The sequence below is a fragment of the Lipophrys pholis genome, assembly GCF_963383615.2.
Source record: "Lipophrys pholis genome assembly, chromosome: 12".
Classification (NCBI taxonomy): Eukaryota; Metazoa; Chordata; class Actinopteri; order Blenniiformes; family Blenniidae; genus Lipophrys; species Lipophrys pholis.
The window spans coordinates 7,769,452-7,794,743 of NC_137641.1; the positions used below are offsets into that span (position 1 = coordinate 7,769,452).

The 25,292-nt window shown below is 42.8% G+C and overlaps 3 protein-coding genes across 4 annotated transcripts; all 3 read right to left on the minus strand.

Annotated features, from left to right (window-relative positions):
- Positions 1–831: 831 nt before the first annotated feature.
- On the minus strand, positions 832–10,896 carry nars1 (asparaginyl-tRNA synthetase 1). Of its 2 annotated transcripts, none has more exons than XM_080477574.1 (15): positions 10,740–10,896; positions 9,469–9,551; positions 9,232–9,297; positions 7,807–7,899; positions 7,441–7,530; positions 5,588–5,666; positions 5,429–5,499; positions 5,244–5,330; positions 4,922–5,143; positions 4,638–4,837; positions 3,876–4,011; positions 3,679–3,792; positions 2,108–2,239; positions 1,752–1,883; positions 832–1,267 (listed from the first exon to the last, which is right to left on the minus strand). In XM_080477574.1, the coding sequence occupies exons 1-15, from the start codon at positions 10,780–10,782 to the stop codon at positions 1,136–1,138; spliced, it is 1,680 nt and encodes a 559-aa protein (XP_080333700.1). In that variant the 5' UTR covers positions 10,783–10,896; the 3' UTR covers positions 832–1,135. The 2 variants fall into 2 exon arrangements, with proteins under 2 accessions (XP_080333700.1, XP_080333701.1); XM_080477575.1 differs by having other exon boundaries at positions 10,761–10,884.
- Positions 10,897–13,531: 2,635 nt separating this feature from the next.
- rsph3 (radial spoke head 3) lies at positions 13,532–21,204 on the minus strand. Its single transcript, XM_080477609.1, has 8 exons — positions 20,988–21,204; positions 19,348–19,429; positions 19,119–19,260; positions 18,902–19,047; positions 16,884–17,087; positions 16,529–16,691; positions 14,882–14,968; positions 13,532–14,183 (listed from the first exon to the last, which is right to left on the minus strand). Exons 1-8 carry the CDS (start codon positions 21,077–21,079, stop codon positions 14,098–14,100), a joined length of 1,002 nt encoding a protein of 333 aa, XP_080333735.1. The 5' UTR covers positions 21,080–21,204; the 3' UTR covers positions 13,532–14,097.
- Positions 21,205–23,486: 2,282 nt separating this feature from the next.
- Positions 23,487–24,724, minus strand: brcc3 (BRCA1/BRCA2-containing complex, subunit 3). Its single transcript, XM_080477419.1, has one exon. It carries the CDS (start codon positions 24,644–24,646, stop codon positions 23,864–23,866), a length of 783 nt encoding a protein of 260 aa, XP_080333545.1. The 5' UTR covers positions 24,647–24,724; the 3' UTR covers positions 23,487–23,863.
- Between the last annotated feature and the right edge of the window lie 568 nt (positions 24,725–25,292).

A 25,292-nucleotide genomic window follows, 5' to 3' on the forward strand; every position in this document is an offset into this window, starting at 1 on the left:
TTGTAAAGGTCTTTTGAAATAATCTCATAGCTTTTGAAGCATGTTTTATCATTTTAATAAATCTCAATGACACCAGGAATTAATTTTAAATTTTTTTGCTCCAGTTCTTCCTTTTGATCCAAATTCCTCTGGCTGGAGTGTAAAACCACAAATGACTGGCAGAGTTGTTTAAACCTCACATGTAGTTTAAGTTTAAAACGTCCCTGGAATAACTTGTAAATGGAGCATCTTTTTAAACAGCTAAAACATTTAAAGTCACACCGAAAGAATAAAAAGCTTCCTTCTCGATGCCAATATGCTCATTACTAGTCGAGTTCAGGCTCATCGGGGTTAACCGCGTCTCTCCTCTTCCTGCCTTTTTCCAGATCTGAGTCGTGTGTTTTTTTTTTTAAAACAACAGGAAGCCTCTTTCAGAACAAAATGCTTATTGTGAAAAATTAAAAAAAAGAAAGAAAAAGAGGAAGTGTAAATTAAATCCAAAAGGTAAACGGTTCAAAACAAGCATCAACAGTGACTTTTGAAAATATAAAGTGAAACATGCTGTAAGTGGGGAATTTTATTCTGATGGGAAAATTGTCTTAATTGTTCTAGTCATTTTTATTTCACCAAAAACAAAATTTTACATACCAACAAAAAAAAACATACTTTAATTTTCCTTCTGGTTCTCATTGTATATTTTAAATGCATTTTTAAAAAATTTAATTCAAATATTTGTGCGCAAACGAAAGTTAGTTTAATTCCTAACTAATAATTTAATTCATGTATTTGTGTTTTTTTCCTGCTATGATTTAAATAAAACTCTTTGTTTTCAATTGACCTGATGAGACGTGTGAAGAAAAGTCCAGAAACACTTTGAGTGACACTTTATTGAAGTTCGCTGATGAGGATTTCAGAAGAAGAAAACAAGTGACAGGACCTTTGTGACGGAAGTCATGATGTTACAGCTTTTCTACACTTTAAGACCTGATGAGCGACGCCACAGAGTTTACTGGTCAGAATCAGCCAATGAGGAAGCTGGAAGGAGAAAGACGGAGCTCAGGAGGCGGGACTTCCTGCACAGCATTATCTAGTTTAAATGAAAAGCTTCAGGTCCTAGAGCGTGTGTGTGTATGTGTGTGTGTGTGTGTGTGTGTGTTCAGGGCCGGCAGCGCTGAATGAACCGCGGGTACAGGCAGACGTCTCGGATGTGATGTCTGTTCAGCAGCCAGGTGAGAAAGCGCTCCAGACCCAGACCGTATCCTCCATGAGGACATGTCCCGTATTTCCTCTGAGAGAGAGAGAGAGAGAGAGAGAGAGAGAGAGAGAGAGAGAGAGAGAGAGAGAGAGAGAGAGAGAGAGACTGGACTTAATGTTCCTTTATTATGACACAAGGGCATGATCTTTTGCACACAGACAGACAGACAGACAGACAGACAGACAGACAGACAGACAGACAGACAGACAGACAGACAGACAGACACACACAAGAGGCTTTGAACAACATGTCTGCTATTTTTTCCGCCGTCTTTTCCAAAAATTGACCGTCCTAAAACCATGAAGTGAAGTGAAAGGGATTTAGAGATTGTCGTGCTCAGGTGGGATATGAGCTTCAGAACGTCAGACTACCCTGAACATGGTTGGCTCGCGAGCCAGCGGAACCTTTGAAACGTGCTGATTTAATGAATAAATGACTAAAATTGTGGCCTGATCGATCTCATGGAAAAAGAACGTGTTGATGGACGGACAGACAGAGCGGGGAGTTCAGCTGTTACCTGGTCGGTGTACCAGTAGTACGGGGTCGGGTCGATTCCCTCCCTCTTGTAACCCTCCAGCAGCTCCTCGGAGTCCCAGATACGCATCGAGCCTCCGACGATCTCCCCCACGTTGGGCATCAACACGTCCACCTACACACACACACACACACACACATTAGCTAAGTGACATCAGGAAACTGAGCTGCTTTCTTTAAAATGAGATGCGTGATAGATTCCTTCTGGAGACACAAGAGAGAAAAGCAGGTGGAATGGCTGTGGGGGTGGGTGGGTGGGTGTGATCCTCCTTCCAGATTAATGAATGTATGACATCAGATGTGGACTGAAGAGGAGAACACGAGGCGTGCTGCTCGTACCGATTCGGTGAGGCGTCGGTCCTCCGGACATCGCTGCATGTAAAAGGATTTGATCTCGGTGGGGAAGCGGCACAGCAGGATGGTCTCGTTGATGCTGTCGGTCATCAGCCTCTCGGGAGCTTCGGGGATGTCCTGAGGAACGCTCAACATTTAATCAAGATCAACCAACATTCGTTCATTAACACAGACGTGAGACTATAAATGAATGCTCTGAAATATGGGGGGCCTTGTGTTTGGCATCAGTGAACTGAGCCAGGATCTTTTATAAAAACACATTTGTTTTAACAGATACATGCAATCTACGTTAGGAAAATCTGAGAATGCTTGTCGGCACCATTCACACCCCGTCCTCTTCCACTGAACCGGAGGCTGTGATGTCTCAACATCTACATCAGGGGTGGTGAAGCACTCAGAGGCCAAGAGCCACAAAAACTAAAGTGGTACTACAAAGAGCCAAAACAACAAGTTCCCTCTCTCACACAGACACACGACATAAAATCAAAATACATACATAATAGGGCTGGGCGATATGACCTCAAATCAATATCACGATATATTGAGCAGTTCACCTCGATGACAAGAAATGAGACGATAACTACTCCACTGTGCCTCCTGCGCAAATAAATGTTTGGCCACTAGATGTCGCCATTATATTGATAGTATGACTCCCCTGGATCTATTTATTGCCACTTCAGAGGACTGTAAAACTACACTGTCTGAAAATAAATTAAGAAAATACAAATTAAGTACTTTTAGTTGTTAAGATTTATTGAAGAGCTGATAAGCACAGATTACTTAAAATGAGAACGACTGAATACATTTTAAAGTATAAAATAACTTGAATTTCCTGCAAACACAAAGTATTAAAAATACAATCTCTCATAAACAAACTCTAAAATATGGATATTACAAAGAGCTTACTGGAAAATGGCCACATTCAAGTTGTCAAGTAATCAGGTTTTCTATAACGAGAGAAACAAGTTCCATCCCTAGTAAACTTCAGGGCATGTAGTACACATGCCAGGCCTTTAGGGGCGCCGTGACACACCAAGCACACCAAAGACGCAGAAGAAGACAGACCACATAGAAGTTTAGAAGTAGACTCCTGCTCATAAACCACTATATATATATATATATATATATATATATATATATATATATATATATATATAACTCTAGTTCTATAGGTCTATGGCTCCACTCCTCCTGCTGCTCGAGTCAGTAGCTTCTGCAGCTGTAGTCTGTGATTGTTGTGGTTATTAGGGGACATTGTGGACCGCGTTGGGGGGGAGAGGGTGGCGATTACTTTTTTCAACAGATGATCGTCTTTGCCGACTTTGACGTCCACACGCCGGGGTGCTGGTTTTAGAATGTCCCCACTCTGGGACCTGCGTTCACGGCTTGCTCGTGTGGACGGCCCCTTAAACCCCGAATATACCGGAATGGGCAAAATGACGTCTGCAATTTTCATAAATTCTTATATTCTGTCTGATGTGCTGCTGCTTGGCTTCGATTCACCTCATTCTTATCTGAACATTTATCTATTTGTTCGTCTCTACATGTTTGCTCACCTCCCCAAACTCGTAGTACGTGCCGTCGTCCTTCTTGACGTCGTGCTCCCGGAGCCAGTCGATGGCCTCGGTGTAGTTCATCCTCTTGAAAGGCCTCTTGGGGGGTTTAAAGTTCTGGAACAGATGTGAGCCGAAGGGATTGTGAGCAGACAGACAGAGACACAGACAGACAGCTCCTGCAGCGTGTGTCTTCTCACCGGGTTGATGTCGTAGAGCAGCTGCCCTGCAGGGGATTTCAGCACTCGCTCCACCACGTCACACACCAGGTCCTCCAGCCTGCTCAGCAAATCCTCGAATGTGATGAACGGACACTCGGCCTCGATGTGAGAGTACCTGAACGCAGCAAACTTCTCGTTAGAACAAGGAAAAGCAAAATACTTCTCATTTGCTTGGTTTCGCTGTTGAATACAAAAACGAGGCAGTGAGAACATTTCTGAAAATGTTGCTTGAAGCATGTCGCCTAAGTAAAAGGAAACACGAGCCATATGAGCATGCATCTCCAGTGTAAGCACCCTGGTAGAATGCTTTCTGACAGTGGAGGACTAGAGAAGGTAACAAAAAAACCAACAGGAACCAAAACCGAGGCTCTAACCGAGCCATGGGAAACCTGGACTGCTGCACTCCTGGTAGATACCAACTCTTAATATTGAATTTAAGATTCCCTGGAATTAATATGAAACACTGAAGGACTTTTCTGTGAAATTAAACCTTGAAGAGGAAAAAGATAGTAACATAGAGTAAGACAGAAAGCTCATGGATTTGACCAACCAAATCCCCCGGACTGCACTAGACTCAACAGACCCACCAGACCCTGCAGACCCCCACAACCGGACCCCAGCAGACTCCCCACGCCAGTCCCAGCAGAAACCCTGGAGCACACTGGACTCAGCAGACCCAGCAGATCTGCTGGACCCCCCCCCCCCAGCGGACTTAGGGAACCCACGTCACTCAGAACTCACTCAGAAAGGTGCCGGCGGGTGCGGGACTGCTCGGCCCGGTAGGACTGGGCGATGCAGAAGGTGTCTCCCAGAGCGGGGATGCAGGTCTCCAGGTAGAGCTGTGAGGACTGCGTCAGGTACGCCTCCTCGCCAAAGTAGTTCAGGTTGAAGAGCGTGGAGCCACCCTCCACCTGAGTCTGCACCAGCGTGGGAGGAGTGATCTGAAGGAGAGGAAACTTGTTGGATCAGGATTACGTGCCTCCGTACTCTGTATTCCAATTCAAGCCGTGAAGCCGACGCTTCACCTCGTAGTAGCCACGGTCGAAGAAGTGGTCCCTGAAGCACTGCGTGACGGTGGAGCGCACTCGCAGGATCTTGGAGACGTTTTCTCCTCTGATCAGCATGTGTCGATTGTTCAGCTGGACGTCCACGTCTGACTCCTCGTTCAGCAGGTTGTCGGCGCCGCCTGCCGGGGCCAGGCCCACCAGCTCCCAGAAGTCACAGAGCAGCTCATGGCCTCCGGGCGCCTGTTACACAAAATATTCCTTTCCTGTATCCAACACCACCTCCATTAATCCTGCTAATGTGTTCGCGGTTGAATTAAAGACCAGAGCAGCCGGTGTTTACCTGCTTCCCTTCAGGGACCGGAGTGACGGTCCCGTACAGAGCCACGGTGCTCTCCGTGGATAGCACCAGGCCATTGTAGCACTGACACTGAAGACGAGAAGAAACGACAACACACCTTTTCATCAACTCCAGCAGCCTGTAAACGGGAAAGAAGAGAGGAGGTGCGGGATGTACAGGAGCGTTACCAGCTGATCGGACAGGACGCACTGGAGGAAACCCGTCCCATCTCTCAGCACGATGAACATCAGGTTCTTTCCTGTGAGGAGAGACACACACAGTCATCAGCTCAGTCTTAGAATGACCACAGATGAAAACATGTGATCAGAGTGACCCGGGTCCCTCACCCTGTCTTCTGAGGCGGTGGATCCATCCAAATACTTTCACTCTTTGTCCTCTCTTTTCTTCCAGTTTATTGATTTTAAGCTGAGAAAAAACACAAGTCTTCAGAAACCTCATCAACACTGGAGTATATTTTGAACCTTGTGCAGAAGGATATCGGACTCAAATCCGACTAAACGTGGCCCGATGACAATGAGCATCAGTGAAGCACAGCAGCTCTAAAATAACTCCAGTGTTTCCTCTGGGACTTTTTTCCAGCAACAGGGGCAGGCTCTCCGGGGGTGGAATTAATTGGACCATAAAAGTATTATCCAGATAGCACCACAACTCATTTACTGTTGGAACTAAAGCTGCTGCTGGTGTGATCTTTAGATGTGAACTCCAAATGTCGTGAGCTCAACTATTTTCATCCCATCTTTAGAATTTAGCGCACTCGTCGACTTTTCCTCTACTTCACTGGAGAGGAGAAATACGGGACGCAAAATAAGGCCTTTTCGGAGGTGCTACATATCATCCATTGTGAGATGTGGAAACCGTGAAATAATTGGGGAATTCCCTGCCCTCTGCATCAGCTGGAAATTCCTTTGCCCTCTCAGAGAATAACCTTCTTTCTGCCATGACACATACGATGTCCACTCTCTGTGTCCATCACTTTATTTGGCCAAAATGCAGGATCGCTCAATTCAAGTATGATCAGTCTCCGATCAAGCCCGCGTGCCACATGTTTGACACACCTGGCATGCAGGACGCTAAACTGAATGTATGCAGTTCTAAAGGTAATGGTCTGTGTGTGAAATCCATGGTACGGTCTCTTCATGCCTCATCGTGACCATTTGGGTCCCTTAAGCCTCGTCCACCACACAGCATGTGTCGGTCCGGGACGGGTTTTTGTGCGTTTTCACTGACAAAAGTTATGGATGGTACTGAAGGAACCGTACCCAACAGTTACGATTTTTCATGACTCCTCAATTGAGGTACCGAGCATATTGGTACGGTTCCATAAGGAGGGGCAGAATGCAGCCGTCTGCTGATTGGTCAGTGACAATCGTCCCTCTCGACGAGCCACAATATCTAAATAGCTCACTGGTCGTATAAACACTGTTGTTGTTGTTTGCACAGGACACTTTGTGCACACCGGTTGCTTTATTAACTTGGTTTATTGAAATGTCAGTGCTACACTGCCCCCTGGTGTTCCTCTGTATTACAGGAAAGGAGGAGATTCGGCAGGAGCTGAACACTGATGTCTGAAATCAGAAAGTTTTAAACATTTTTGTAATTCCAAGCTGTTGTAATTATCAAAACAAACTTAGGAAATATGGTCATAATTTATTAAACTATTTAGATTTTCAGGACCTATAAGATGGGCGCACAGTGTCACAGTGGTTAGCGCTCTGGCCCCACAGTGAGAAGGTCGTTCAACTACCACCCAAGACCTTTCTGTGTGGAGTTTGCATCTTCTCCTCATGTGTGCATGGGTTTCCTCCAGGCCTCTGGTTTCACCCCCACAGTCCAAAAAACATGCATGTGAGGCTTATTGGCTATGTTTAATTGCCCCTTGGAATGATTGTGAGTGTGTGTGCGCCCTGTGATGGACTGGTGACCTGTCCAGGTGTAACCTGCCCTTGCCCACAGTAAGCTGGGAATCGGCTTCAGCGTCCCTGAGCAGGATAAATGGTATTAAAAGAAATGGGTGGATGGACTTATAAGATACATTTATGAGGAACAAAACAGAAAGAAAATCTTGAAACGTTTCCATTGATGTGTAACACGCCACGATATGTGAAAGTTTAATTTCTGTCTTCATGTCAGGATGAAGTGAATGAGACCAGTTGATCCTGACGAGGAAAACTTCACAGACCGTTTGAGGCTCGGGGAGGCTGGGATCATTCACAATGGTGATCTTCTTGGCTTCCTCCAGGTTCTTCTCTCTCCTCTCGGTGTCTTCAGCCTGCATGACATTTACACACAGAATCTGATGTGAAGTGAAACCCAGAGAGAAAACATCCCAGGAAATCGTTATCGACATGGCCTGTATGGATTATAAGCGGTCTGTTGATAAGTCCACGTCTTCTACTGGAAGCCGTTCCAGACAGCCTCGAAGAAAAGCTTATTTAAAACATCTCAGTGCAGACAAACAACCTACACAGGATCCTTCAAAATCAAAGCAGCTCACTAGATGAGCTGTTGTTCTTTAAGCATTGTGAGGGTAAGGTAGACCACAAACCTCCTTCTTCTCTTTGGCATCGCTCTTCATCTGCTCGCGGTTAAACGCTTTCTTTGCGTTCTTCATCTGAGTCTTGGAGATCACCGCCCAGCGCTGTGGAGCAAATAGAGGATCAATCAGAAGAGGAACCAGAAAAGCAACATCGCTGTGTGAAACGCTGAGCAGTGAGCGTCTCCACGGCAACAGTCGCTGATATCTTTTGACCTGCTCCATGAAGGGCCTCGCTCATCTGCTTTGTATGGGAAATGTTTCACGGTTTATTGGAATTTATTCGGAAACGGTTAGCCGGTAACGTCCCAAACCTAATTAATTGGTCCTTGGATGATGACAAATCATCCCTGATAATTTCATGCAATTTGGGGGAACAGTTTTTACGAGAAGTTGGTAAAATACATACATACAAACAAACAAATAAATAAATAAATACTCGCAGATGAAAACATAATCATCTTGGCAAACTTTCTTGGACACGCAACTTCGTTTGCGAAGGTAACCAGAGGAGAACACAGAGGAGGAATCAGAAAAAGAACCAGAGGAGAATACAGAGGAGGAATCAGAACAGGAACCAGAGGAGAACACAGAGGAGGAATCAGAAGAGTAAAGGTGTGCGATACGGCGATATTGAACCGTGACGCATTAGAACGTGTTGTTGATCTGACAAAGCAGAGAGATTGAAGAGTCGTCTGTAGAACACATTCTATATGTTGTAGTTCTATGCTGAGGCGCTGACTCACAGACCAGTGATTCTTTTACATTCATTAGCTCGTGGCAGGGCGCCAATCCTGAATCCTCGCGGCCGCTCCTTCCAATTTCTTCTTTTTATTTTTTTAATTGATGCAAACACACCACAGCTGCAAGTCTCCGCCTTCACAGCAGAGTCCAGCACCGGGTCGGGTACCTGCGAGCACGCCCTCCAATTGGGTGGGGTCGGGTTGGGTTAGGGTGAGTCAGACGGACAGGTCTGTTGTCCCGGGCACAGGTTGGAGGAAACTGAACATGCAGGCAGTGTTTTGGCTACTAAAGCCAGTCTTAGTAAAAAGTGGTGGTGGGGGGATACATGCATTATATACGATATATATATATATATACAATTTAAACCTATAAGTAATTCATTCATACCTTTTCAAAAGATAATTTGGTTAATTGGTGCGCACTGTTGAGTTTGATATTTCAATTTGAGAGTAAGGGTTTCGTTGCACTGTTCAGAAACTTGCAAATGAATCTCAAAAATCAATGTAAAAAAGAATTGTGATAAAATCATGATTGTGATTTTACTACAAAAAAACATGATGTTTTTGCCATATTGCACACCACTACAGAAGAGGAACCAGAAGAGAACATAGAGGAGGAACCAGAGAAGATGAGGGGCGAGGAACCTGAGAAGATCATAGAAGAGCTGTAAGAGAGGTTTCATGTGTGACCCACCTCACCCTCCTTCTGGGAGTCCACGTAGATGACAGGGAACGGCTCCTTTCCAGTAAACAACAGAGCCTGAGAGGCAGAAATGAAGCAGAACGTCTCCAATATCAAGAAAATAATAAGAAAGCAGTTTCAATGTAGATAGTCCTCTTTTCATAAAACAAACTTCATTCATGAGCTTCGCCTGTCATCATTAAAAACCAGGCGAGATCTGTGCAGTGAACCCAGAGTCCAGCGACTTACTTTGAGTGAAGTCTTGAAGGGTTTCTGTTCCGTGCCGTCTCCATCTTCGTCGCTGCCACTTTTGTCCGACACGTACAGCTCGCCTGAGGAGGACAGACAGCTGAGACACAGCACAACACCGAGTCTCTTCTCCTGTGAGGACCAGGTCTGTGAAAGTACTGTGTGGTTCTCCTGTGAGGACCAGGTCTGTGAAAGTACTGTGTGGTTCTCCTGTGAGGACCAGGTCTGTGAAAGTACTGCGTGGTTCTCCTGTGAGGACCAGGTCTGTGAAAGTACTGCGTGGTTCTCCAGTGAGGACACACCCTTAGGTTAAAATAACTTATTACATCTTCTCAAATCAGTGAGTATGTGTGACAGTGGTCATGTCTGTTCTCCACATTTATAATAATACACAAATGGTCATATTAAAAAAAAATCCTGTTATTAGGTTTACTGATTTGCATTTCTTTATTTATCATTTAGTGTTTTAACAGCTCAGGTCCCTTAAACAACAATGAAGCATTTTTTTCACTTTATAAGAAAGAGTAGCCTACATATTTAGCAGGTGGTGTATAGCAGTGGTCCCCAACCCCCGGGCCGCGGACCGGTACCGGTAGAGGCTGGACGAAGTTTAAAGGAGAAACGCCTTGTCAAATAAATAATGATTTGAACTTTTGCCCCTTTTGAGCAAAAGTGAAAACTTGTGAAGCTCGGTCACAGTCACACAATGAAACTATAATTATTATTACAAAGTAAATGAATCTTTGAATGCAGAAGTCACTCGGTCCTCATGAACTTATTGTGTCTAAACATCTTTACAGGAGTTTAGTATCACATCCAGAACAATGTTGTGGATTTTCTTAGATTAAAGAGTCCTACGCTTAACAGTCTATCATTTTGACTCACATTATAAACAAAGAAATACATTTTCACATTTATTGACAAGCTAAGAAATGAGTCTGATTCTGGTGTTATCATCAGATTGAGGTGTTAGAAAGCCTCAGTCCTTTATCGTCCACACTGCTCTGACAGCGGCTAAACGTTAGCCTCAGTCCTTCTTAGCAACTCTCACTTGTTTAATTTCATTCCGTAATTTTAAAGATCACTTCATGGAAATGAACACCGAATCAGTGAACACCGAATCAGTGAACACCTCACAGTGACAGCTGACCGAGCTCACAGCGTCGAACCTCCCGGGAAACTGACGCAACACCCCGGACACACATGTCTCTGAGCAAGCTAATCAGCTAACCAGCGAGCTAACTTTAGCCACACCGGGCTCGTGTCCTTACCCACTGACACCTGCTCCACACCTTTTGTGATCTCCATCGCCATATCGACAGCAATCCTCCGAAGAGTCGGCAAATGAAGTGTGACTGTAGGTCCAGAAGCCGGTCGTGCAAATCCCAGCCAGCAGCCAGCTGCAGCGCAATCGGACCCAACGGCGGGAGGAGGGGAGGGCCGGAGAGACCCACCGCCACTGATTGGCTGAGCTGGACACGTCACTACTAGACCCGCTAATCTGATTGGTGAAAAGGTCTGTCTGTTTAAAACACTGGTCACGCCTTCCGAGTTCGGTTGCATCAGCCAGCTCTAAGATGTGTAGGTATTAGCATCATTAGCATCCACGATGAAACTGGACACAATGATGACATGATGTTGGAGTAATTTTATATATAGTTGCCATATCCGTGCTTAATTATATTCATGTTCAAGTTCAGTTTTATTCCTTGTGTTCTTTCTTAGCAGCGCCGCTGAGGCGCGCGCTGCACACTAATCATATGTTCTGAGCAGGTCAACCTGACCGAGGCTGATGAGCAGGATGAGCGTTATCCACACAGCAGCCTTCTCAACGTCCCATGCGCGGGGGATGTCCTTTGATTGTACTCATAGTTGATAAAACTGTTAAAACTCACAGAATGTTTGTTTCTATGGTGTGTATCCTGTAAACCCTCCCCTTTGTTAAATGGAATAAAAACGCAGGAGAAATGATCTGGGAGCAGAGTGGATAGGAGGTGTACTTGGGTACACTCCTAGTCATTTCTCCTCGCGAGTAAACAAAGCTCATTTCTTGTTGTCTTCTTCTTCTTTCTTGCAGATTTAATACATGTCCGTAGCTTAAACCTGACACATGACTTTGTGAAAACACCTATGTACATAAATAAATGTGTTATCGGCACTTTTATGTCAATTGTCTCATTCAAAGTCAAAGTTCAAAATCTACTGTATGAATTGAGGATTGTCCTTGTATTATACATATTATATAAGTGGTGCAATAACAATAATAATCTATAAAAACGTATTTACTATGTGCAATACATCCACCCCCATATTCTGTACATGTCCACACTTATAGGCACCATGTGCATATTTTTATTATATTGTATTTTTATCTGCTTTTTTAGTTTCTGCTATGTGTGCTTCTTTCTCTTTACTATCCTGTTGTACCACTGCAAATTTCTCGACATGTGAGATAAATAAAGGATATCTTATCTTATACCATGTCTACACCTGATGCAAAATTCCTATTGTTGTCCCGGAGTCATTCCACATCACGGTGATAGTTAACCATCCTAGGACATCGCTCAGTCAGTATGAAGGAATTCTGATGTGTTGTTTCAAAATAAAACAACTTTGAAAATTGGGATGTGACACCTGATTTCAAGGCAGAATAACTCCAAAATTCCTAGTCATTCCACATCACAGTGATAGTACATAGGGTTGCCAACCGTCCCTTGAAAAACGAAATCGTCCTATATTCTTCCTATAATCTTTTGTCATGTATTCCTCAAGAACCTTGACGCACGCCACTCATTTTCTGCTGCTTGCCAGCTCATGTCGAGCCACACTCCCCCCGAGGGATGCAGCATGATGTGCTCATTTTTTTAAGTGTTTTATTTTTCTAAATTCCTCCTTCACCAAGTGGTTTCTGCCGTTGGAGGAGGTGTGAACCCATCAGGAAATCTATCCAAGCAGACCAGCCTCTGGGACCTCAGCTCCTCCTGTCTCTTTGCTGGGACTGTGATCACTACCATTGGTAAGGAGAACTTTTTTTTTTTTTTACTGGATTGTTAGAATGTTTGACAATCACTAGTGAGACATTTGGTTTGGATTTCGGATTATTCAGAATAAGATTTAAGATAATAAAATTTAGGAAAAAATAAATTGGCAGTCGTATAGACACATATTCAGACCAGTTATTTTAATTTGTCTGCTAAGCTTTATTCCATATTTCCAAGATCCTTTTTTAAGCAAATGATTTGCTCTGAATGGCCGATACCCTGTGGCTCTTAAATGTTTGTTTTTGTATATATCTTGGCAAATAGAAGACTTTGCACTGTGGCATTTCCTTCTGATAGTGAGTAATGTCGACTCCGTTTTTAATCCCTCATGTCTTGTGATTCACTGAAGAGTAAAAAAGGGTCAATCTACCATTAGATGACTACGAATTCTCCAGTCACAATTTTTTTTTGTGCTTAATTCATTTACAAATATCTCTGGTATGTATAGCGTGAACAGGTGTTTTCATTACTTTTTATTCATTCATCACCTTGTAAAATAATGATTCACCTTATTTTATCTATATCATTTATTCTGTATTCTACTCACTTGAGAGCTCAACAATTCTCCTCTGTTCTTTTTTTGGAAAAGTATCTTACTTTGAGTAGTTTCTTGAAGTTTTCACAATGATCCATAATTGGAAAATAAAGATATTTGTTAATTTAGACATTTTTGCACAATTAAGTTTCTTCATCTGCTTCGTTTCAAACATATAACTACAACTAATCACTTAAAGGTGGAAAATATTACATTTATTGTCACTTAAATGTTTTAAAGACACAAAGTGACAACATGTGTACAAATTTATTATATAGCCACAAAATGGTAAATAAATAAAAAATATATTTGTGGGTACCGCTTTCTTACTTTGTTAGCTGATCAGCCAGTCAGTCAGTCAGTTACTAAGTTCACATTGTTTAATCCAAAGAGTTCAGGAAATCATAAAGAAACATGAATTCAAAATGTCTTTACAGCTTTTGCTGTTGGCTTGACGCTGGATAAAAACCTCAACTCATGCTTGATTGTGTTACCTACCGGCTTTATTAAGTTGCTGTGGCCTGTGTCCGTTTCCTAGGTTTGTACCAGCATGTGACAGGGGAGATGCTGGGTGGTCATGCCGTTAAGGTTCTGGGCTGGGGGACCGAGGAGGGGACCCCATACTGGCTGGTCGCAAACTCCTGGAACAGTGACTGGGGTGACAAAGGTACAGTATGATGAGGGGCTGACGTGACAGAGCTTGGTGGCACATGGCCACATAGTACACCATCCTAGGATACCACTCAGTCAGTATGAAGGAATTCTGATGTATTGTTTCAAAATAAAATGCACTTGAAAATTGGAATATGACACCTGATTTCAACGTGGAATAACTCCACAATTCCTAGTTGTCCGGGGGTCATTCCACCTCACAGTGATCGTAGACCAAGATACATTCATTCTAATGAAAAATTAGAGGACAGGTGAACTCACTCATTTCCAAGGCTTATTTATGTATTCATCAAATGAACGAAGTAACTGACACTAAAACCTGGACAATAATCTGTAGTCTGAAAGTAAACATGCTCGTGAAAGTTGAGTCTTTGAAAATGTTTATATTTTGGAGTGTGGCCTGGTCGGCTCTGCCTCCAGCGCCTTGAAGGCTTCCAGTCTTTTCTCGAAGACGTCGTTGATGGTAACTGAAACAAAACAGGACGAGTCAGTCATGATTTCAGCACTTAATGATGAACGTCTACCACAGGATCTCACCTTAAAAGGTACTTTGATTAGGACTTTTATTTAGTATAAATCAACGTAACTCAAAATAATCCTGTGGAACGAGACGAGAAACTGCTGTACTGGTGTCATCTCAGCGACAGCTTTGTAAAGTGCTGTTACATGGAGCAAAGTTATTCCCAGCTCTTTTAACCTTGCAGTGCAGATTTTTCACCACAAGGTGGTGCACTGAGCTACTCAAAGAAGCAGCAGGGAGAAAAGCAACAGTGGCTGAAACTCTTGGGCCTCGTTTGAAGTGGCATAATGTTTAACCTGCACTTATTTCTCTTTAAAATGTTCAACTTGTTGAGGTTTTCTACAGTTTTAACTTGATTTGCATGAAAAGGCTATGATGCTGACATTTTCTAGTCACTCAAGGTGAAATAGGGCTGTCTCATTAAATCATTCGTCTCTGTGATTATGTTGATGACTTGCGACATCTCACCAGGTGGACGTGACTGCAGCAGCTATTTTTGAATTAAAAATGTCCTAGTGGTACAGGAAGCATACTCCAGGTAAAAGCTGTGTTCCAGGCATGTTCAATTAGATTCTTTTCACAATCTTTATGAAACAGAAGCTACACAAGATCCTCTGAAGATGTAAAATGGCAGTTATCGCTTACTGTCCAGCGTCTCTCTTGCTGTGGATCTCTTTTTCAGAGTTTTGTTCACCTCAGCCATCAGCCACGGGAAGAGATTTGTCTCAATATCTGGAAATCAGAAGCATGGGCGAGAAAATCTTCAGCACAAAACCAGAGCTGGGAAACAAATATGTTGTTACTGCACAAATCATTTGAAGAAGAATATCGGTAAAAGAACGGTTTTGAATGAACTTCATCGTGTTTTATATAAAGGTTATGTTAATGTTAATTAACATGTCAGACCTTTATTCACACAGATGTCATATTTCTGTTTGGATTAAGAATGTGAGAGAACGTTTTCCACTTTAGAATAAACCTCATTCACAGGGTTTCCTCTCAAGTGACTGTGAAGGAAGTGACAGGAGCTTTGAGGACAGATCAAAAGTGACACGTGAGTATAAACAATGCTTTAATCTTAGAACTAAAAAAACTCCTCACTGACTACTGAAGCATGGTCAGTTTGTCTGCAAGCTTTTCCTCCAGTGCATTCTCATCTTTAAACATTTAAAATAATGTGAACTCACTGACTCACATCGATCGCAGCAGGTCTAGCTAAAGAGCTGTACACATATAGAGTTAAAGGTAAATAAATACTGCAGGTGCTGAGCATGAAACCGAGTCCCGCGTCCCGCTTCCTGACTGCTGTGAAGTGAGGGAGTTAACCCCGAAGCTGAGGACAGCTTCACCCCGAAGCTTCACCCCGGAGCAAAAGTTAGTCTCCCCTTTGTTTAGATTGAAAAATCCTTTATTCCTATCAAACCAATTCTTTAATGTACACATTTCTGCAGTTATTGTTCTTATTAGATGTTGAAAATCCCCCCCCGAGCAAAAACTACTGATGTCGTCTTAAAATAAAACCAATTTTAAAATGTTTGAAACTTTGCAGAAATCATTTATGTAAATTAAGAAAACTGTGGGATCCAATACTGACCCCTGGGGGACGCCACAAGCAATGTCCAAACACGAAAAAGTAAATTTTCCCAGCTACCCCTGTCCTCTAAGTGACATTTCACCCAGTGTAAAATTATTTCTCATCGAGGGAAATTCCAATAGTGAACAGGTTGTGATCTATAGCATTTGTAATTGCTTTAATTGATTCCATTAATACCAATGATGTTGTGGTATTTGATCTGAATCTATATTGGCTGTCAGAGAATAATTTATGTTTTAAAATTCATTTTAATGTAGTTTATTGAAACATATGCATACATTTATAAATATGCTATATTATATTTTGCATTGTTTATATTGTGTTAATATGTACCGTGAACACAAACACACACGCACAGATTGCACACATAACCAGCATTGTTACCATCCTAATACAGTATTTAACTATGAAAAGATACTTTCTATAAGATAAGCAGGAGTCTGCTGTTTGTACCAAACCATACGAGGTGGAAATTGGTTGAACATTCAGTGAGTTCTGTTTTTTTTTCCCTCCAGTAAAGTGAATGCACTGGAGAAGCAGCAGGTCCTCATCCAAGATGGTGACCACACGGACACATGTTGTGATTAATAAAGTTTGAAGTGGGATGTGTCTGTTTCGAAGAAGAAGAAGAAGAAGAAGAAGAAGAAGAAGAAGAATTAGAAGAAGAAGAAGAAGAAGAAGAAGAAGCAGCAGCTGACCTCTCTCCACAGGGTCATAAAAGAAGCCGTGGCCTCTGAGGGAGCTGAAGGTTGCCGGTACGAGGCTGGCCAAGTAGCGCTGGGTGTACGCCTGAGCAGCGATCTTCTCTGCAGTCTCTTTTTCTTTCCTCAGCACCTCCTTCTGCTGAGCAATTCTGCGCTCCTGAAGTCATAAGAAACATGCAGTAGCTTCACACCACATTCCTTTATGTCGTTTGATTTCTACAGTGTTTTGTCTGACGCAAAGCTGGAATTCAAGTGAAATGACTATCAGGAGGTTGTCTAACACGTGAATGCTGAAGCTCAGTCTGTTCCTGCCCAGTGGATTTTCAAAGGGTTTTCTAGAGAGGCGTACTTTCTCCTGGCTGTGGCGTCTCTCCCGCTCCTGGAGCCGCTGCACCTCCGCCATGTGGTGGTTTCGCAGCTCTTCAAAGGCCCTCTGCTGGGCCATCAGACAGGCCAGCTCCTCCTCCTCCATCACCTCCAGCAAAGACTGCTCGATAGTCTTACCCACCAAGACCTCTAAGACTGGCTGCACCTCCAAGTCGAAATCAAACAGCTGCAGAGGACGCACAAAGTGAATGATGCTCAGGGAACTACAGGCATTTCACTATAGACTGAGAGACAGAAAACCTCGCACACTCACGTTCACATCTATGGGCCATTTTAGAGTCGCTAATTAACCTGAAGCTAATGTTTCTGAACTGTGGGAGGAAACTGGATTATCCAGAGAATAATCCAATCCAAGAGACTCCAACAGGGATATTCTTGTTGTGAGAGAGTGCGAATCACTACCCAACCATACCGACGGAATTAAATGAATAGACCAGTGATTCCAAAAGTGTGGGTTGCGGCCCCCTGGAGGTCCATGCAGTTATTGCAGGTGGGTCATGAGAAGTCGTTTATGGAAAACGTTTTGTATTTGAGTTTGGTATCACTACAAAATATACACAGATACATATTTCTGTTGAAAATGATGAACACTGATACACAGACAGGTGATTGGAGTTGTTCTCCTTTATTGAGTTCACCGACATTTGCCAGTTTGGTCATGAAGTTAGTTTCATGTGCTCTGAGTGTTAAAGAGACTTCAACACAAGAATCATTGCAGAGAAAAATGGAGCAATCGTAGATTCATCCCAGTTTTTTATTCATATCTTAGGTGAATTCTGTGAACCTGCAGCCCATGATAAGTGTTTCATACCGAGTGTTGAACCAAATACATTTTGCACATAAGTGTCCTGCTTGTATTGCTTAAATAAGAGTTGTATACATGTTATAAATGCTTTTTAAACATAAATAAATCTGGAGCCATAATTAATCAGCACTTTATTGACTCGAGCGTATATTCATATTGAATTCTTCTGTGTCTGCAAACAATGTTTCAGGGAAAATGATCTGGTACAGTATTTGATTAAGGTTTGAGATTTTACAGTTGGGTAGGCCCCACAGAACTGCATCATTTCTCAGTGGTATTCTTGAGTTTCTGAATGGTGGCAACAGAAAATAATTACAGCCCATTCTTGCCATATATGGTGTGTTTTTCAAATAAAACATATTGCAGAACTGCGGGATAATACTACCAAATGGAGCAGAAGTGCCAACAAGCTTTTATTTTAAACCTAAATTATGAAATATGTGTGATTTTTAGTCTGCTTTAACTTTATGACATGTAAATGATAATAATACTCACCCAGCAATTGTTTAAAAGCCTTTGAAAAGACACCTTTGCCTTCCGCCTAAACTATGTAAATAATTTGGTAGAAAGGTGAAAAGTAAAATGACGTCTTATTCGGGTCGTCGAAAAGACGTTTCTTTCTAGTAAAATGAAAAGTGAAAGATAATCTTACAATTTTGCTTTTATCTGTTCAGGTCACCAGTCTATCACAGGACACACACTCGTATGCATGTTTTCGGTCTGTGGGAGGTCCCCCACAGAGTTTCACCATGTCGGCTTCAAAAGTTCAATGCGTTGCGACAAATGCAAAAAAAATGTATTAATATAAAATTAATCAAATTCACATGCTTAGACCAACCAAACACCCGACATGATTTAAACTTTGTTTTTTTGGTTGAAATTGGGATGTTATTGGACGGTCCCATAACAACCTAATTATATTAATAGTATATTCAGGTTAAATCCAGGTTTTGACGGGCCGACCAGATTTAGCCTAATAAACCACATCTAAATCACGTTGGGTGTTTGGTGTGTAGTGTTTATTCAGAGTAATCCAGAAAAGTCACACATGTAAGAAAGTAGCCGAGTTTTGACAAAGCCCTCAAACAACACTTCAGGGTTGAAGGTTTCATCTTCAGGATCTCAGAATGTCTGATATAAGATTGGACGTATGAAATGAAACAAATGCAGCCTACCTCCCCCTCCTCGATCTGAGTTGACACATCCTTTCCTGATTTGGCCGGGATGAAGAGTGGAGATGCTGGTTTGTCCAGGAAAGCGTCAGTCTGACAATCCACATCCGTAGTCACGACAACGTCAGTCAGCTCCTCGAGGTAAAGCTCTGCAATAGAGACAAGTGTTAAGGAAAGGCCTGGAGGTGAGGGTTGTTCTGTTGTTGGGAAATGGGTGCACCTGTCTGCATGTGCATGTGTTTTCTTCCCTGCAGGGGTTCGGGGGTGCTGGGTTTGAACTGCTCCCTGGCTGCTTTCCGAGCCATGGCCCTCTGCCTGATGGCCTGCTGTCTTCGTATCTCTGCGGGGTCGGGCTGGGCTGTCTGACATGTGCACACGACACGACGCATTCAGAGGCGAGGCCGACTTAAAGAGGTGAAGCTACAGAATGTGGCACCACTGGAGCTCACGGTAGGCATGACGTGTCGGCCGTAGGTATTCCCTCTGACGACACGGCGATCGTACATGATGTTTCCATAACTGCGCTGGGTCCTGAGTCGGAAACGGAAGACATGGTGAGGTTGATCAATGCACCCAGTCGCAGCTGACTCTAGCCTCTGCTGGAATCAAGTGGAAAATGTCTTGTCTTTGTCTTGGGATGCTCTGGTCTTGGTTTTGACTCGGTCTCGTGTTCGGTGGTCTCGACCACAATTACACTTACAAATAAATTCAGTCGTAAAATGTTTTTTTATTTTTTTTAATTGAGTCTATTGTAACCCTCTGATAGTTTTTATAAGGCTCTGGTGGTTCCCGCCCCACACGTCAAGAAAAAATGGACGAATGGACCAAAAGCTATAGGACAAAACCTCACAAACATATTTGATCCAGAATGCATTTGTTGTCAATTTATTGTATAATGAGTTACTGAGTTACCAAGTTAACTGTGAACATTAAACTGAACCAGCTGCTACTAAATACAAGTGTATTATAATATTTGTTACTTCTATAAATAGATTTGATTAACACTGATGTAAATGTGATAAACGAATTTCCCCGTGTGGGATGAATGGTGCATTGATATTTCAGAAAAATGTCTCATAGTCACCCGCCTCCGGTCTGATCTCTGATTTATAAAGCTGTTCGTAAAAGTCTGCAAGTAATTTGTTATTAGCCCCTGTGTTTGTTACCAATTCACCTTTCTCATTTTCAACAGCTGGTATGGCATAACTAGTCTCATTTTAGTGTAATTGTCTTGCCAATACTTACCCAGATTTTTCACCTCTCTCATAAAAATTACTTTTCAACCTAAATTTGGCATACTTTGCTTTTTTTAACATATATTTCATTTAATTGAAATTTCAAGTCACATGTTTTTTCAACAATGGGTCAGAGTGTTTCTCGGACAAATTCAGCCGTTCTGGAAGGGAGTGGGAAACTTAATTTCAAAAACTCTGGGCCTGAAACTACATTTTTCTCTTACCTTCCTCTATCTTGGAATAATCCCCAGCGACCTCTGTTAGGGTGAGAAATACCTCCTGAAGCTCTTTATGGCCACAAGCAAGAAAGCTAGAACAAAGCGCTGACTTCAGAGGTCAACTGCCCTTCTTATCAATATAATCAATTATATCCGCCTAATAGAAAAGATGACATTCTCTCTTCGACTACAGAAAGAGAAGGGGGAAAATACTGGGAAAAATTGGATCGTTATATGGTGTTCTGAGAAAATATCTGAAAAATAAACAAATAAACGAGTGCTTCGTTCCTGTAACTTTTGGACATCTAAAGAGAAGGCCTTGGACTACTGTAATTTAATTTTTTCACAGACACCAACCTGTTTTTCTCTCCATTTTATTTATCTATCCATCTATTTATTTATTTATTTATTGTTATTATTTTTTGTTGTAGTTTGTGTGTTTCTCTTGTCCCTTTTGTTGTTTATTGGGAAAAAAATATGAATAAATAAAAAGTGGAAAAAAATATTATTTTAATTAAAAAGCGATGGTATCACCTTCACTATATAAAAAAAAAACAACAAAACAATTCGGGAATGAAATACATCATCGAACACGTTGTTGTTTCCCAGACGTTGACCCGGTTTGAAGAGACTTACTGCACGGACGGAGGCTCTCTGTTCTCCGGCCGGGTCTCCACGACTCTCGGCCGGCTGGAGAAAGTGTACAGTCCGTTTCCAGACGTTGCCATTTTCCCTTTCTAACTATCAGATTGGCACCAACGACGAAAACGATATTAAAGGAGAAACTAAGGAGATTAGAGGCGGAAACTGTTGTTTTAACAACGGTATCCAGGAAGTGCACCTCCTCTACGTCACGCACCCGGAAGCGACATTTTAAGAAAATAAATGTACACTCTTTTTATGCTTTGAAAAACATCTCAACACCTTTTTTTTTTTTTTTGACATTTCCACACTGTATATGTGTATAGAGCTACAATGTTTAGGCCTGGAAAAAAAAACACAAAAACAATTACATTAATTCCTGTGAATCTTACACTGAAATGGGTCAAACAATGTCCAGCAGGAGAACCATGGTGATCTCCACAGCTCTTCCAGGAAGCAGGACTGGCATTGCCATATACTTATGCTGGCATATTGTTTTCTGTGACAAATACTGACATTTTAGTCTCTGCATCGCTGAACTCTTCATGTTCACCAGGCCGCAGGAACGTTTGCAAAACACAAAAATGTAGATTAGAAATGAATAGATTATATATTTAATGACAATTGGTACCTATTACAAATCACATTGTCACACTTTCTAAATTCTAATTCATTATATTAAAGTTCCTCTTCCAGAATCCACACTGGAAGAATGAAAACATGTTGGACCCAGTTTTAGTTGTTGACGTACATCTCCAATACATTGTCAGTATATACTTCTGAAGGCATTTCAACATTACACTCACACAAACAAGTATTTCCAGCATTTAAACCTCGTGGAGCATTCCCTGGTTTGTTGACATCTCATCGGCCACGGAAACGTCTGAATATTCCCGAGGCAAGATTCCGTTTGCACACTCGACCTTGCGAGGTCTTGATTCATACTGGAAAAACGATCTACGATCCGTTCAACATCTTTGACGTCCCAGAAATCCATGCTGCAAGTTTCCCAAAATGTCTTCAGTTACAAAACATAACCACAGTTTGGTGGCTACAAATTCTAGTTTGTTTGTAAACATATCGATTTTGGTACCATCGATTTAGGCAACTGCAGGTTGGAAATTTGTGGAAATGAGAGGTAATGGTCTTGTTTTTGTGTGTTGGTTTACTCTCTGTGCAGAAGTTGTGCCTTTTATGGGAAGTATAAGTTAGATTTTTTCTGGTAGAGTAACATTAAGTACTGCAAAGCTCTCAAACCTCATCAAGTGTCACGTAGAAGGTGAAATTTGACCTCCTGTGAGTTACCACAACTAATGCAAAATAACCCCCAAAATGCTCAGAATTCATCTCTCGGCGATCTTCTCGTTGGCTCCTGGGGGCCGCTCAAGGCCCCTTCACCCTCGGCCACAAGAGCTTGGGCCCTTCGGGGTTCAAGGCCCAAAATTTCATCCTTAAAACTTGTCATGTCTGCTTCAGGCCCCCATCTTACAAAATCCTGCTCCTGATGTACATTTATTTAGTCTCGTCCCAAAGGTTGGAGTTCAATCTACTAACCAATCATACTTTATTAAAACCCTTGGAGAATTTCTTTTTTCTACATTTGCCCAAGCGTTTCCTGGGGTGTAGTGGGCAGCCACATTACAGCACTCCAGGAAGCGGATGGAGGTCAAAGGTCACGCTCAGGGCACCACAGTGTTGTTGTCCCACAGTGGACAGGTCACCACTGTCCACTGTGGGATCTGAACCTACACTTCTCCAGCTTCTAGGCCAGTGATGCCTAACCTTTCCGTGAAGGACCCAAATCATTTTTTTTAACAAAGACTGAGGATGAACTCTTTGGTTGCCAGTTTTTCACCGCAGAAGGGACATTCAGCTCAAACTTGGTCCAGTGCTTCTTTGAAGCTCTGTTCTATGTAACTCCTTTTTGACCGATTCGACTTCTCTTGACCCCGACCCTCTGTCATGTTTTTCTCCACTGCTTACACATTTAATGTAACACCTAAACGTAGTTTGTTTTTATACATATATGACATAAATGCTGACTCGCCTATTTTCAAGACATAACAAATGTTCTCTTTGGTGCACCCAGTGGGGGTCGGGCCCCCCGGTTGTTAATTACTGCTCTAAGTCCACAATACTTCACTCTGTTTTGACTTTACTACAAACTATCACTGGGGTACCTCATACCTGGACATAACAATATCCTGCAGTAACACTGGGTGATGATTATACTTATGTTTTTGTTTCACTATGAGAAAAAGAAGACCGCAGACACCAACTCGCTTCTTTTTTGTCCAATTTGATGGGAATTCTGACTCGTGTGTGATCTTTCCTGAAAAAGCTGAGTTCTGTTGAAATTGAAGCTGACTTTGTGATCTGAACCTTACCGAGGTCAACTTCAGCGTGATTAATGGTACAAATAGCACATTTCACATTAATACACGTCAGAAAGTTGAAAGCCGTTCAACACTTGTGTAAATTTTTTTTTTTTAATATTGCCAAAGTAACTCCAGTTTGAATTGACTCACTTTGTAGATTAAAGTCATATTTTGACTTTTCTCTCAGTTTAACATCACAAATCTGGGGAGAACAAAAGTCTGAATAATGGGCTGGTCCTAATTGTTGTTGGGTTTTTTTTAATATATCTACAAATAAATGGACTCAGTTAAGTGAATAAAGGTTTTAATGGATTTGCAGCTCTGGATTTCACAGTTCATATTCAGTTTGTAGACAGAGTGCAGTGATCATAACAGGTCGAAAGAAAAGGGTCCCGCTGTGGGCAGATTCACAGGGCGGCCAGCCTCTCCTCCCACTGCAGAGTCATCATGTTCTGCCACAGGTTCTCCTCCACAGGAGCCCTGTGAGCACACTCAAAGGGCAGCCAGCTCCTGCTCCAGCCTTTCCTTCTCCTGCTGTAGGTCCACGATACTCTGGCGGTTCTGCTCCAGCCGGTCCTCCAGCCACTGCAGCAGCGGCCCGCTCACCGCAGACATCTGGCTGCACAGGTTCTTGGTGAACACGGAGCCATTGTGGATCTTGGTGACCGGGTCGAGGTGTGCCAGGCTGTGGATCTTGCGATAGGTGTCCTGCTCCTCCTGGCACAGGATCCGCGGCAGCTCCACCGCAGACTCCAGGCAAACCTTGCCAATGGCGTCCCGGGGCACGACGTGGACCGGGATCTCCACGCGCTCGTACTCGGAGCCCTTCTGCGCCTGCACGGACTGGAAGCAGGTGTACAGCACGCGGCCCGTCTTCGTGTTCTTGTCCTCGATGAAGCAGGAGAAGATGAGCCCCACAAAGCACTGGTCCAGCATTTGGTACATGGCCTGGGTGCGCACGTCGACGTGTGACGGCCACACGGTGATGTGCGGGTGGGAGTGGTACCAGCCCACCACGCGCATCGGCCGGCCGGTAGTGTCCGCCAGCCGCTCCGCCTCTGTGGAGGCTGCGGACAGCTGCTCCGGGGAGATCTCCACCCGGTCCTTCCTCTTGTCCGAGCGGCGGAGGATGATGACTGAGTGGATGTGGACGATGCGGGTGAGCTCCACCTCCCCAATGCACAGACCCATCACCTCCTCCTTCTCCGTGCTCAGCGCGTGGTTCATGCACACCAGGAAGGCGTCCGACTCCAGGTGCACGGCGCTCACCGCCATGACTGCGCTAAACCGAACCTTCAGTTATTCTGACTCTGTCCGGATCAAAACAAACATACATCCGCGTTCCGAGGCGCTACACGCAAAAGGTTCCGCTTCCGCTGAAGAAACGTTCCGCTTCCGTCCATAAAGGCAAGGACCCGAAAGCAGATCAGTGTGACACCCCCAATTCACCTTCTCTTAAATATTGATTAAATAATATTAAATATTAAATTGTTTTCTGAAAAAGCATTGAAAATTCTGGAAAAAAAAACACCTCACAATTCTGAAAACAACAACAACACAATGTAGATTGAAATTTAATCTCATATTTCCGAGAGAGAAAACATCTTTTTTTCTAAAGTTCATAATCCATAGTTATGGGGAATACAGTCACAGTTCTTTTAAAAAAGAAACCATAATTCTGACTTGCAAAGTGCAGTGATCACAAAGCAGGCACATTCCAAGAAAAACGTTCTGATTTCAATATCTTAATTCTCAGAAAAACAAAGTCATGATTTGGACTTTAATCTCCTGATTCTGAAAACGGTCATGATCTGAATAAAGTTCTGAATCCAGAGTTGTGAGAGGATTTTTAAAGATGAAATCACAATTCTTACTAACATTGTGCATTAATCATAAAACAGGCACTACATTATATAGAACT

Excerpts from the sequence above, each read along its gene's own strand:
- nars1 (XM_080477574.1), bottom strand. The coding sequence starts at position 10,782 with ATGGCGATGGAGATCACAAAAGGTGTGGAGCAGGTGTCAGTGG. Across the intron at positions 5,331-5,428 it reads GCGTCCTGTCCGATCAGCTG|TGTCAGTGCTACAATGGCCT; the intron begins GTAACGCTCCTG and ends TCTCGTCTTCAG. Across the intron at positions 4,838-4,921 it reads TCGACCGTGGCTACTACGAG|ATCACTCCTCCCACGCTGGT; the intron begins GTGAAGCGTCGG and ends CCTCTCCTTCAG.
- rsph3 (XM_080477609.1), bottom strand. The coding sequence starts at position 21,079 with ATGGCAACGTCTGGAAACGGACTGTACACTTTCTCCAGCCGGCCGAGA. Across the intron at positions 17,088-18,901 it reads CTCAGATCGAGGAGGGGGAG|CTGTTTGATTTCGACTTGGA; the intron begins GTAGGCTGCATT and ends CGTCCTCTGCAG. Across the intron at positions 14,969-16,528 it reads TTATGACCCTGTGGAGAGAG|ATATTGAGACAAATCTCTTC; the intron begins GTCAGCTGCTGC and ends TCTGATTTCCAG.
- brcc3 (XM_080477419.1), bottom strand. The coding sequence starts at position 24,646 with ATGGCGGTGAGCGCCGTGCACCTGGAGTCGGACGCCTTCCTGGTGTGC.